The sequence below is a fragment of the Chrysemys picta genome, chromosome 3 (genome assembly GCF_011386835.1).
Source record: "Chrysemys picta bellii isolate R12L10 chromosome 3, ASM1138683v2, whole genome shotgun sequence".
Lineage (NCBI taxonomy): Eukaryota > Metazoa > Chordata > Testudines > Emydidae > Chrysemys > Chrysemys picta.
The window spans coordinates 206,914,808-206,928,554 of record NC_088793.1 but is presented as its reverse complement, the minus strand read 5'-3'; the positions used below and the strand labels follow the sequence as shown (position 1 = coordinate 206,928,554).

At 46.5% G+C, this 13,747-nt stretch overlaps 1 protein-coding gene across 3 annotated transcripts in view; it reads left to right on the top strand.

Annotated features, from left to right (window-relative positions):
- The first annotated feature begins 2,652 nt into the window (after positions 1-2,652).
- The window catches only part of TTL (tubulin tyrosine ligase), a 29,786-nt gene continuing 18,691 nt past the window's right edge, over positions 2,653-13,747 (top strand). The window contains exons 1-3 of one of the 3 annotated variants that reach the window (XM_005293513.5): positions 2,653-3,260; positions 9,052-9,130; positions 11,129-11,361. In XM_005293513.5, coding sequence (XP_005293570.1) covers positions 3,104-3,260; positions 9,052-9,130; positions 11,129-11,361 — 469 coding nt within the window. In that variant the 5' untranslated portion in view covers positions 2,653-3,103. The remainder of the gene's footprint in view (positions 3,261-9,051; positions 9,131-11,128; positions 11,362-13,747) is intronic. The other 2 variants (XM_065589931.1, XM_024104178.3) reach the window with 2 other exon arrangements.

Below are 13,747 nucleotides of genomic sequence, written 5' to 3'. Positions count from 1 at the left end.
ACACTGGAGGAGAGCTCCCCTGACCTTGGTTCCAGAGACGGGGAGAACGGGCTGTGTACCTGCTTTTATCCCACCCAGATAGGGGGGCAGTGAGGCCGAGCAGGGCTGGCAGCACCAGAGACGGGTGCTGTGGAGAGTGGTCTGGGAGATCAGAAACCTGCTGCAAGGGAACAAGAGAGAGCCACAGAGATCCCAACGAAAGAGAGTGGAGCAGCAGGGAGGGACTGAGCTGTGGACGCCCAGTAACCCCCCTGCCGTACTGCTCTGAGACCAGCCGTGCAGGGAGCTGTAACTGGCCCCGGCCTGGGGAAATTCGTGTCAGCTCATGTCCAGGGAGAAGGTGGCGAGCCCTGTGGGGTGATGGCTGCCTGTCTGCAGAGGCAGTCCCAGGCCAGTCCTGAGGCAAGCCCTATCTGAGCTGTGCATAGCCCCAGACGAGGCCCCCCACCTTGCAGCAGCCAGCAGAGGGCTGAACTCAGACAAGGCCAGGGTTTATTCCAGGGGTCAGCAACCTTCAGAAGCGCTGTGCGGAGTCTTCATTATTCACTCTAATTTAAGGTTTCGCGTGCCAGTAATACATTTTAACGTTTTTAGAAGGTCTCTCTCTAGATGTCTAGAATATATAACTAAACTATTGTCGTATGTAAAGTAAATAAGGTTTTTTAAATGTTTAAGAAGTTTCATTTAAAATGTAATTAAAATGCAAATGTAAATGAAAACTTTACCGCCAAGAAGCAACTGTTACTGTTTAGAGTGGGGGTTTGTAGGTATACATAGGAAGGAAATAGGTACCTATATTTTCAAACCTTTCAACTGCTCAGTATATTTCGAAACCTTCTAACAAGTTTTCAGGCTGTTCCCGAGAGAGAGAAATTGGTTTGGTTTGGTGTGGTGTGTGTGCCTGTTTTCACAGTTTAATTCAAGACACAGCTACTACTACCCTGGTTAGGGATATGTTAATTGTTGGGAATCTATCTAATGTGGGCAGGGAGCACTCTACCTCGGAGACAGACGTGGGCAAGAGGAGCAGCTGGTGAGGAGGTACCAGGACAAGAGGACATGGCAATGTGGAAGCTCCTTCATCGTAGGCTCCAGGTGAATGTTACCAGGGGTATCCTGGTACCCAAGGTATCCCATACTCTTCTCTTCCTCAGAAGCAACATTGCTGGTAGAGCAAGGGAGATTTTGGAAAATCAAGTGTCTGGTATTTGCCCAGACCTTTCCCAGTTCTCTCTATAACCTTTCTTAGTAGGAATATTGAGTAAGCAACTATTCCTTAATAAATCATGTCTTTTGTATTCCACTCCACAGCAACCATCCCACAGTGGGATTTTGTTTGCAGGATAGCCTGTAAGTGGGAGAGCTTTATGCTTATAGGTAAGTGGAAAGTATGGGGCATAAACAGTGACTGCTACATTTGAAGTAGCATTTATTTTTATGATTCCTGAATTTCCACTCTCTGTCTGAGTTCTCCAACGGCCAGAGAGCATGAGAGCTAGAACTGTAGGTGGGAGGAACACCATGCGCCAATCTCAGTGCAGGTCAATAGCAGCGTGAACTGAGAACGTCCTGGCATAAGACATGGGGCCAAGAGTGAAGTGAGACATCTTGCCACTTTCAAAATGTATTTGAAATACAGCTACACCAATCTAGAGACAGTGCTCGTCTGCGCAGCGGAGGCAGGAACAAAATGCTTAAAGGGTAGGAGCTGAGCCCCTTGGAGTCTCCGAGCCAGGGAAGGGCTATTGCATTGAAGTGTTGCACCATTGTGACCACCTGAGACTGGCTCCCTGGTCTGTTCCGATATCACGGCTGCAGGAGGCCGTCAGGGGTAGTTAAGGAAGAGGAGGAATCGAACTGGTTCTGGGCCCGAGGTCGTGTGGTGCTGGTATCAAGGGAGTCTCCTTGGCTCAGGGAGCCTCTTTCGGAGATGGGTTCATGGGGAGAGGGGCAATTCCCCGTCCCGTCCCGGCTGAGCAGCTCCGCACTCCCCCCCTCGCAGCCCCCAACGGGCAGGGGACAGAGACATGACCCCACGCTCGAGCTCTCAAGCGGCGCCGGCCTCCCCCGCACGTGTCCGCTCCCCTTCCTGCCAGCGCCCGGCCCCAGGCGGCCCGGCCGGGGCGGGCACGTGGCTCCCACAGGGCTCCTCCGGGGTCCGCGCCCCGCCCCGCGGTGCTTAAGGCTCGTTGCCAAGTCCCCGCCGGCCACGGCGTCACTTCCGGCCGAGCGGCCAGTAGTAAACCCTTCCGGAGCCGGTGGGAGGGGAGGCCGGCTCGCGGCCGCAGCGCGCGCGCGCTCGGGTCACGCGCCGTAGCGACACCACCTCCCCCCCACCCCCCCGCGCGCGCTGCGCTCCCGGCCCGGCTGGCAGCTTGTACAGCGCCGAGCACAGCCGGGGCCTGCGGGCGCCGCAATCCCCACTCCCCCCCCCCCCCCAGCCGTTGCCGCGGCCCCTTTCCCGAGCGGGGGTCACGGCCCGGGGATAAGCGGCGCAGGGCGGGGCTCTGAGCGAGGCGGGAAGCGCCGTGACGGGTTAGGGGAGCCCCGCGGCTGGGCACCGGCCCCCCCGAAACTCGCCCCCTCAGAGGAGCTCCGGCCCGGCCCCCTCCGCTCCCTGAGCCGAGCGCGGCGCGGGGCGGGGCTCGCCGCGGGCATGGCAGGGACGCGCGGGGGAAGGGCCGGGCTCGCCGCTCCTGGCCGGATCCCGGGCCCGTGAGCCAGGCGGCGTGGCCGGGCAGGGGGCGGGCGCTGGGCTGCGGGTGTTGTGGGCATGAGGAGCCCGAGGAGAGCCTGGCTCTCCCCGAGGGGTTAGAGACATGCCCGAGGCTCTGCCCTGAGGAGACCGACCAACGTCCATTGCCGGAGCCGGGGGCAGGCCCAGGCTCCCCGATGGGTTTGCAGGGGGATCAATCTGTTCCTGAACGGATTCTAACCCCGCGCCTGGAGGCGCCTGGCCGAGAGAAATGCCTTGCTGCGCTCGTGTCCGTGTTTGAATCCAGCCGCTTGGGTGGGAGCCGGGGTGGAGGAGACGTGTTTTTGTGAGCTGCAAACCACGCTGCCGCCAAGCTTGTGCTGGACGTGGCGAGTGTTGCATGGGACGATGTACACTTTTGTGGTACGAGATGAAAACAGCAGCATCTATGCTGAAGTGTCCAAAATACTCCTGTCCACCGGACAATGGAAGAGGCTGAAAAGAGACAACCCCCGATTTAACCTGATGCTGGGGGAGAGGAACAGACTGCCCTTCGGGAGACTGGGTAAGAGGAAAAGCAGCACTGGCAGGACCAGGCCAATGAACAACACAGCAAAGCCGCTGGTTTTTATCAGTGTTCAATGCAACATGCTAATGCTTGTTTGTGTGGAGTGGGCCAGAACCTGTGCTTTATTGATTAATCAATAGTGTGAAGTAATCTGTTTCCATTACAGGATGTTGTCTGATGTTTGTGGGGATGTACGTTTAGATGCTTTTGCATACTGGGAAATGTAAAGTATTATGTGACTAGTGTGTGCTGCAGAATGTAGATTTGGGTGTTGTCTGCTGCGACAAGGGAGGGACTTGGCCATTGGCATGGCAGTAGCAGAGGGTTTGCCTTCGGGAAGTACAACAGCATAGCTGAAGATTTAGTCTGGTGATGGCTCTTATTTTTAAAGTTACCCTTTGTTAAAAAATAGAGCATTTTTATTATCTAAAGATTAACTTACCCAATTGTAGAAATTAGTCATTTGGGGGCGTATTGACATTTCTGGTTACATCTATGTTGCATTAAACATTTTAGTTTTTATGGTTCTGTTCCATTATAATATGGAATCTTAGAGGAAATCTGCTTATAGCAGTATCTTATATTAGAAAACAGGAACAAAGGAATGCTTACAATCCGAGATCTCAGCAACATGATGCTCTATTATGAGAGATCTGCAATTTTCAGCTGGAGACGAGATTCTCGTTCTTTCAACTGCAATTTTAAATTGAAATGTCATAATGTTTATGAATTCAAATTGCTATTTGAAATATTGCCTAGTCTGATATGGAAAGCAAGGCCAACTGGTTCTTACAAAATGTAACCTTCCTTTCTTGAATGATTTCAGGGGGCCCCCAAACCCCAAAGTGTGAAAGGGTGGAGACACTCACTCTGCTTTTATCTTTAATCCCCACATGTTCCCGTCTCCAGGAAGCCCTCTGACCCGTAAAGAAATAGCTAACATTTCTTTATCTTGAAGTATTTTTCACCTTTTTGAACTTCCAGGATTGGTATCATTTGGTGAGAACTTCCTAACCCTTTTCTGAAATCTTGAGGGTGGGGTTGGGATCAGGATTGACTCAAACATGGTTTAAGGGGGGGATGGAATTTAACATAACATGTAACTCTCTCTGTTTGTATGACAAACCTATGCCCATAGTTTATCATTCAGCTCCCCATATGATCACAAGTTTTCTCGCAGGAGAAAATAGTTCTGCTTAGTTGTGGGCAAAAAGTAATTTAATAATAGTACAGTGATCTAAATGGGATATGCAATGTGTTTTGTTGAGGATTTATTTTTTATATATATCCTAATGTAAAAAAGATGAGTCATTTGTGAAGGACACTGGGAAATTCTCTAAGTGGTACTAAGATGTGATTTGATCAGTTTTTAGAGCCTCTTATAATTTAGATTTGGGCAGATTGTTATATGAAAGTTTGTCCCTTTGTCATTCCTATTTGAGTTAATTTATAATTTTGCATGAATTTATTTTGAAATTAGCCCAATGAACAGAGAGATGACTCATTGTAAAACTTCTGTGTGGAATTTGGCATGGTTGTCTGCTTCTCTTCAGGAGATGGTCACAATTGAATTAAGCCAGCCATGATGTATTCAGATACAAGTATCTTGCTCTCAGAAGGTCTGGTTCACCCAGGGCTGCCCTTTGTGTTTGCTAACAGCACTAGAACAATGCTGCAACACTCTGCAGAAAACCCTGCCTGGGATCAAAGAGATTGACTCAGTGAAGACAGCTAAAACAGGGCTGTGTAAGCATTGGGGAAATGGAAAGAATCAAACTTCTCACTTTGGTGTGAACCAAAGAAATAAAGGCCCTTAAACACTTCTCATTCAGAACTGACCATTCAGAGTCTGTCGGCTGATGTGGAACGCAGCAGTGCTCCTGTGGAAAACTTTCTATACTTTTTCTTGAGCGGGCGACAGATCTGTGCTTGCTTTGTTCACTGTACTCCATCCATTAATGTGAGAGGCAGGAAAATAAACGTCATGGAAATTGGCCTGGGGACATAACTGTGACAGGCTCCCACTTGGCCCCCAAGTCCATGTGGTTTGGCTCTGCAGGTCTAGTAATGGACATGCTAAGGGAGCGAGGTGGTAGGGTCTGTGGGAGGGCTGCTCCTCACTCCCTCAAGCTCACACCCCCTGGGAGGTTTAGTTTTTTTCGTTTATTGAAAGCAGATTGATTTGATTTAACCCAAACCGTGGTAAGCTGCACTGTTACTCGGTAAGCTAGTGCAGAACATCTACAGTAGGTGCAAATAGATAAGCTTTAAAGCCATTTACAAAATTCTCATAGGAGATTTACCAACCCGGGTGCAAAATGTATGCACCCACCCTTTACCATGAGGGCTTGTGGCAAGGTCACAGCTAATTATAGTTACTGGCCAATTGCAGTCTAAACTCCCCCTGAGCCGGTGTGGCAGTTAGAATTGTGCTGGGCTGATCTACAGGGTTATTGGTAACACAAGTTTAAAAACACACACACACACAAAAAAAAGTTTTACCAAACTAGAATCTGTAACCTGATGGTGTCCCATTTTAAAAATAAATGGGGACTGATTTGTGGTGTTTGATATTGGGAGTCATACACCTGGTGTGACATATTACCATGTTTCATTAATATGTATCCACCAGCACAAAGCCCCCCAAATGACAATTTTAGATACAGGAGGGGGAGGGGGATTTTTACAAATTTGAAGAAAATATTGAAATTGCCAGAATTGTTGAAGAAGTCAACTTTGATTGCATAACAATAGAATTATGAGCTAGGAGAACGTAACAAAGCTGAGGCAATGTGTAGGCTACTACCAAACTCACCTGGTGGATGGTTTATTTTTAACCAGTTTGTCTCACTTGCTGTGTTTTTCTTCTGAGAGTTCAGTTGTTAATGTAGTGCTCGCAGTAAGTCATTCTTTTATTCTTGCCAGCCGCATTTCTATAGGAGCTATTTGTTTTGCGGTCATATGGCCAGACCTCTCATCATCCCTGTGCCACCACTCCCATTCTCTTCTCCCCCTGCCGCCCCCAAAAAACTAGGAAGGAGCAAACTCCACAAGCCTCTTGCAGATTTCCCGTAGACTAGAGTTCATCACCTCTCCCTCAGAAGATCCCCTGGGATCTAGAGAAGGTAACAGAGGCATCTGGATGGAGGTCCTTTGCATCTGCACCAGCTCACGGCCTCCTTTCCCCTCTCTTACAGCCTTGCATTTCTGCCAGGGACCCATGCTACTGCCCCTAGAAGTTCCTTCCCCTCCTGAAGGGGGTCATTCCTTAGCACAGAGGGACTGTTCCACTGAAAAGTCTACAAATATGCTGTAGCTCCACCACAAGTCATTGAGCTGGATGCAGGCATCAGTGGGTGGAATTCTCTGGCCTGTGTTAAGCCGGAGGTCAGACTGGATGATCTCAGAGGTCCCTTCTGGCCTTAAAACTATGGGGGAGAGGAAGGGAAATGATGGCAGACCTAGGCTGCATTCACTGTTGTACGGGATCCCAGGGGAGGTTGAAGAATGAGAACAGATGCAGTGTCATTGCTGATCCTGAGGAGAGCCTTCTCCTGGGGAGAGCAGCATTAGAAGTTGAGAGATCTGCATGTGCTTGATGAGAAGGATCTGCCCCATTGCAATGAAATATGTTTCCTGGCTGCCTTCAGGAGGATTATTCTGAACTGGAATCGCTGTCTTTCATTTCAGTAAATCGGGACAGCTCCCTAATCCTGTAATAAGAATGTGGGGCTATATTCCTGGAATAGCTCCTGCATCTGTTCCCTAACAGTAGGACTGGTTCCCCTTGCCATGACATTCCCTCCAGCATTTTGCTGTGTATTTTCCTGTCTCCCCACCCCCCACCACTTTTTTGCCTGTCTCTGTTCTTTTAACCGAAGGATCTTAAAGTGCGTATGTACAAATTTAGTGGCAAAAAAGAACACTAGAATAACCTCTTCTAGTAGTAACACAATAAAATGTGCATAATGGATTCCTCTTTCTTTTAAAGAATACAGTAATAAGATTAGAACATAATCTCCAGTTCTTCCAACAGTAGCTCCTATTGAATGACCATCCGACAGCCAATATCCCCGGCATTCACTTTTCCTTTTCTGTTTATTTTTTGCTTCAGGAACACTGGTTAGTAAAGATTAAAAAGCTACTCGCGTATGTCAGTCACTAACTGGTTTTTCGGGTGGCCATTAGAACAACTAGAGTGTGGTTTTCAACCTGTGGCCTGCAGACCCCTGGGGGTCAGCCGACAGTCTCTAATATTTCCAAAGGGATCCATGCCTCCATTGGAAGTTTTTCAGGGGCCTGCAAATTAAAAACCGTTGAAAACCACCAACTTAGAGTAACCAGTAAACGAGTATTTCCCTTTCTTATTTTGCGAGTGCGTGTGAGTTTGTCTAGTTCCCATGCATGAAACTAACGTGCATCTTATACTCTTCCTTTTAAAGCACATCCAGCTGGAGTGTGTCTCAGGGTTTTCATTGAATTACTTACCCACCTCTGCCCCTTCCCAATCTCTGCTCGTCCATCCAGCTGGTTTGGGTGCCATTTCTGTTCAGCACAGTCTCTAATTTGTGGAGCAACTAAGGGTGCACTTAGGGGCAAACCCTTAGCCCAGTCTGGTCAGGTGTGTATGTGGGTGGAATCCGCCCCCCCATGGAGCCAGTTTGGATTCTGGTCCAGTCCAATGGCTACTAGTCCTGAAGGAACAGCCCCTTCCCCACAGGGTTGGGTTGGGAGAAGATGGAAGTGTCTGTGTAGCAGCCAATCCTGTGCTTCTGCTCCCAGCTCCTGCGCTCTGTCATAGGGAGTTCAGGCAGAGCAGGCCACTGCCAATGGGTGCCCTGCTGTCTGTCTGGCCTCCCAAAATCAAACCCTTGCCCCTTCTGTGTGTAGCAGATGATTCTTCCTTTTTCTGAATCAGTTAGAAAAGATGCCAGTGTCTTCAGTGCGGGGTGCCTCTCTTCAGCTCTACCTGCTGTGAGTAGAGCACTCCTTGAGTCACGATGACAGGGCAGCAATGGGGAAAGGGCTTGCTTCTACTGAATCTGGGCATTTTCGATATTTCAGCTTTGTCCTGAGTTCTCAGGCTGGCTCTCCTGCTGGGAGAGGAGTCCTTGTTAGTCACCCCTTTACTTCTAGCCAAGAAAATGAAAACAAGGTTGCCTAGCCAATAAATGAAAGATTCTGCACATTTCTTAGAAGTAATCATTTGAGTTTAATTGTCAAGACACACAAGGTAGAGCTGATGCATTATTTCTTGAGTCCAAATGCTCAAAGGGTGACCCCTGCCATCTGGGCCTGGGAGGAGGGGGGCGGGTAATGCTTACAGACACTTGTCTAGCTGGTGAGCCTCAGGGGACAAAGGATTTTTAGGCACTCTAAGCAAATAACACATTGCTACTCTCTATTGTAAGGACAAGGTGGGGTCACAGTGGGGGGAGGTTTGGTTCGTTACAGATATTTAGGTAATAGACCTATTTGTGGAATACCAAGTACGTACGAGTGACAACCAGCACTAGAATATGGAAGTATATAAGGCATATATGACTTACCACCACAGATAGTAAAACCTAACTTAGAATGGTCAAGCCTAAGTAAGGTGCACTTCATGATGCAACCTGGGCCCAATGTCAGCATCACTTGGTTGTCTGGGGTACTATATAACAGAGAAGTCTAATTTTTCTCTTCTTCCTAGGATTCCTTAGCAATCTGTGCTCTTCCCCCCCCCCCCTTTTTTTTTTTTTTTAATTGAAAAGTTTTTTGTTCTTTAACTCTCCCTTTCCTCTTGTAGGTCATGAACCTGGACTTGTGCAGCTGGTAAATTACTACAGGGGAGCTGACAAGCTTTGTCGCAAAGCTTCCTTAGTGAAGTAAGGATTCCATTGAAACCTTTTAGTGTGTTTGTAGAAATGTTTTTTCTAATGCAACTAAATATGAAGTGTGTTTTGTAAGATGCTTGAAAAAAGCACCAAAATTTGCCTTTAAAGGCCTGCTGTTCAGGGCCCCTTCGGCAAGCTTCAGAAGCTGCATCTGCTTTTTTTTCTTCACAGTCATTTGTGTGCCCGAAAAGCATTTCAGTTTCTAGATACTGGACCTGATTTTCATGGCCAAGCAGCATTTGTGTGTGTAATTCCGTTATTTGCGCTTGCAAATGGTGCTGCATGTCAAGTTGGGAACGCAAGAGCAGCAGATGATGTTTCCTAAAATTTGGACCTAAAGAAACAACCACTACAACATTATCTGTCTCTCCCGGTAGATGTATTTTAAAAACTTGCTTCCAATCTGCTATTTCTGCTGTTCATTTTTAGAGAGACTTGCAGTACTAATGTGCCTCTAGCTAACCAGATCCTTTGGTCAAGTGAATGCCAGGAGACATCTTTTTTCAAAAGAGACTACTCAGAGACAGAGTTTCAGCAGCAGCAGCAATGCCAGTGTCTCCTGCAAGGAGTGGTGCTTGTGCTTCCATTTGTTAAAGAGATGGAATATTGAGTTGGTTTATTAAAATAGGACTGAACTCTGCTTCAGTTACAGCAGGTTCATTTCAAAGCTCCTGGTCTGCTCAAACTGTTTAAGGCTTCACTGTCATACAATAAGAGAGAGGCTGCAGGGCCTACATTAACTTACATAATGTGGAGTATCATTCTGTAGCCCACCCATCATAATCGTTTGCACCTTGGGCCTGCATGGCTTACGTTTGTTTAAAAAATCCCTTCTAGAAATCCCAGGCCCTTCTATGTAGATACGATGTAAACAATCACCCAATGCCAGAGAGCAGATTACTTAAAACCATTCATTGAGATTCACAAAATTATTTCTATATAGCTTGTGCTTTGTGGTCAGTGCCTGTCTTTTCTAAGTATCAGGGGGTAGCCGTGTTAGTCTGTATCTACAAAAACAACAAGGAGTCTGGTGGCACCTTAAAGACTAACAGATTTATTTGGGCATAAGCTTTCGTGAGTAAAAACCTCACTTCTTTGGATGCATCCGAAGAAGTGAGGTTTTTACTCACGAAAGCTTATGCCCAAATAAATCTGTTAGTCTTTAAGGTGCCACCAGACTCCTTGTTGTTTTTGTCTTTTCTAAAGCTGTAGCTGACTTTTCCTCTTAATCCCGGGGGTCACCAACACTTCTAATTGCTTAAAAATCACCTGTGACTCTGAATAAAACCATTTTGACAAAATCCAAAGCCCACTAAAGTCAATGGGAAATTTCCCTTTAATATCAGTGGGTTTGGATTGGATATATAGCTCCCGTTTGGAGAAAATTACTTTTCTGAATAGCCTAGTTCACCGTTCTGATCACCTCATCTTTCCTGATCAAGTTCTATTGCACAGCAATTTTTGCAGGGGCGTCTGTGTTAGGACACAAGATTCTCAATGAAAACTCTTGGTTGGTTTCTCAGAAAGATTTGTGCGGATAATGTGCAATATCTAGCTATATGGAGCCATTTATTATTTAAGAATATTTGACTCCAGTTCATGATAAAAGGCAAATATATTAAAGACAAAATAGAAAGATCTAGATCAATGATTTGTAACAATGTTTATTTAGAAAGATGAGTGCACAAAAACATCTTTAGGAGAGAGGAATTTACACAAATCTCAGTCTTATAGTATTACAATATTTGCTGGCTTTTGAAAAATATTTTGTCCTACTTTTTCTTCTAGCAGCTTTAAAGAGAGGACTATTTTCAGCAAGTGAATAGAAATATATACAGTACAGTATTATTATTGTTGAATATGCATTAACCATATTCGCTACCAGGAAAAAGGCTCATATTAAATGCAGGTTATCATTAATAAGTATAAATTATTTTGGGAGCTCTAGGATTAGCAAGGCTAATGGGCTGGTTTATCTTCTTCAACTAGGCTAATCAAGACGAGCCCTGAGTTATCAGAATCCTGCACATGGTTCCCAGAATCATATATGATTTATCCAACTAACCTAAAGACTCCAGTGGCTCCAGCGCAGAATGGAATTCGCCATCTTATAAACAACTCCAGGACGGATGAAAGGGAAGTGTTCCTGGCCTCCTACAACAAGAGAAAGGAGAGTGGCGAGGGGAACGTGTGGATAGCCAAATCCTCGGCCGGTGCCAAAGGTTTGTTTCCTACTGAGATGCTCCAACTCTTTTCTGTTCTTGTTGTTTGATTTTTGTTATTTAAAAAAAATAGACGGATGCTTCTTTTCCCTGCATCGTGTCTAGCCAGGGTTGCAATATGCCTGTTTAACAGCAGTGTGTGCTCCGCACTGCGGGCCTTTACATAAGTACCACAAAAAACTCTGTTCTCTGCACCGGCTGGGGCATTTTATGGTCTCCTCTCTGCTCCTAGGGAACCGTCAGCACGGATTAAAAGTACAAACCTTCACATTCTGTCTGATATTTGGGGGGGTGAATAAATGACCAGCAATGACCACTCTGATGCCATAAACACCCAGTACTGCTCCCCAGCAGAGCCCTTTGTGTGGGAAAGACCCCAGCAAGAGACAAGGCACAAGAGGTGTGTCCTGTAACAAAGCCAGTGTAATGTGGGGTATGGGCAGAGAGCCTGAGCAGGGATGAGGGAATGTGGGGGGCAGGAGGAGAGTAGTGGGGGTGGGGGAAGAGCGTGGGAGTAGGAGGGGTGCCGGGAAATATGAGTGGCAGGGAAGATAATTGTTACGGAGAGGACAGATGATCATAGGGGCAGGTGGAGGACAGGAGACGGGGAGAATATGAGTGGAACCGGAAGGGAGGCAGGATAGTGATAGGGTCTGTTGTACTGCTCAGTCTCTCAGGCCAGTGATATGGAAGGTGGAAGGAGAGGAATCGACTGGTAGCTTCCCATTCCAGAGGATTTGGGAGGATAATGGGACAGGGGGGTTGCCCTCCAAGCAGCCACTGGGGAGGCACCTGCATTCCTGGCTGAACTTTGAATCTGAAACACGCGCACACAGGGAGTTCCCTGCAAAGCTCAGACACTGGCAGGCAGCTCTCCCCACCAGCTCATGATGTCTGGGTGCTCATGGCTGGCAACAGGGGATGCTGGAGACCAGACCAAAGGGAGGCAAGAACAGAAACAAGGAAAGGACAGAGAACAGAGACCGAAACCACGGGCAGGAGAGGCAGAGAAGAGGGACGTGGATGCTCTCCTACATGTGCACGTGCTGGAGTAGGAGACATGAAACCCAAGTCCTCCCCCTCAAAGTCACTACTGCTTGTGTTCGGAGGGCAGCCCTTGTGGCTCCCTAGGGGGCCCGCTCATCTCGGTTACAGAGCTGGCCAGACTGTCAGCTGATGTCAGTCAGTGTAATGCCGTCAAACAATGCAGTTATGCCAACTCATGGCAGCCTGGGTCCAGCCCAGAGGCCTTTCAGCCACCCACAATAGCCAGCCACTTGGTTTTGCAAAAATCCCCGTCACAAAAATCAAGTCTGAGGAAAATCTCAGTACTTTGAATAAAAATCATATTGATTAATGACTGTTAATAAAGACAAGTAATTACTCTGGAAAATCATAATTTGTCACATACAAGATCTCAAATTACTTTTGATCCAGTGTTAGGAAAAAAGCTACCAAGTAATGCTACAAGGAAACTTTAAAACTGTATACATTCCAGCGCAAGGTGGCTGTAAAATATATTCATATTAATGAACAGTGAGCTTCCAAAGTATATCAAACCATCTCGCTGAAAATCAGTGTGGATGCATTCTTCCACAAGATTGTCCTTTACACCATCTGTTCCTCTATCACTCTGTCCTGTCATTCATATTCCTCAGACATGACCTAAGAGGAGAAGGCTTGGTTTCATCAAAATGAAAAAAAAAAAGGACATGTTTCTTCCCATCTAATCTTTGTAGCAAAAAGTACTCCTATAGTCTCACTAGCTGATTTTAAAACTCTGATTTAAGCAATAACTAAAGTGTCTCCTGTATCTGGGGAGTAGCTATAGTGGGGAAAATTGTAAAGCATTTTACTTAAATATGATAAATGTCTCCTGCTTCAGGCATGACCCCATCTTGTCAGTTATTGAAACAAATGTAATTGTAAGTGTTTGACACACAGAAGCAGAACCCAGAGGAGAAAATTTAAATTGGAATACAGAGCACTCTTGTAATCTTCAAAAATGGTTCATATCTTCTCCCAGAAGTGTTCTATACAATAAAAGGAAGTTCTCTAAATGCTTAGGAAAACCCAGTCTCCTAACATTACATAATAATTAATAATAAGAATGTAATATTTAATAACTAATTTAATAAACCTCAGTCTTCTGTTATTAAAAGGAAAATTGCTGTTTTAAAAACCCAAACAAAACCAGAAAATCTTAGATTTAGGGCAAACATTTGGGATTTTTTTTCAAGAACAATGGATATGGACAGTCAAAGGGATCCCAAGGAGCCTAACTTCTGTCCTGCTTAATCCCCACCTGGCTCAGCCCCAATGCAGGTGACAAGTTCAGCTAACCACCTGCCTCATTCAGCATCCATCCTGTGCACGGAGTGGAGCA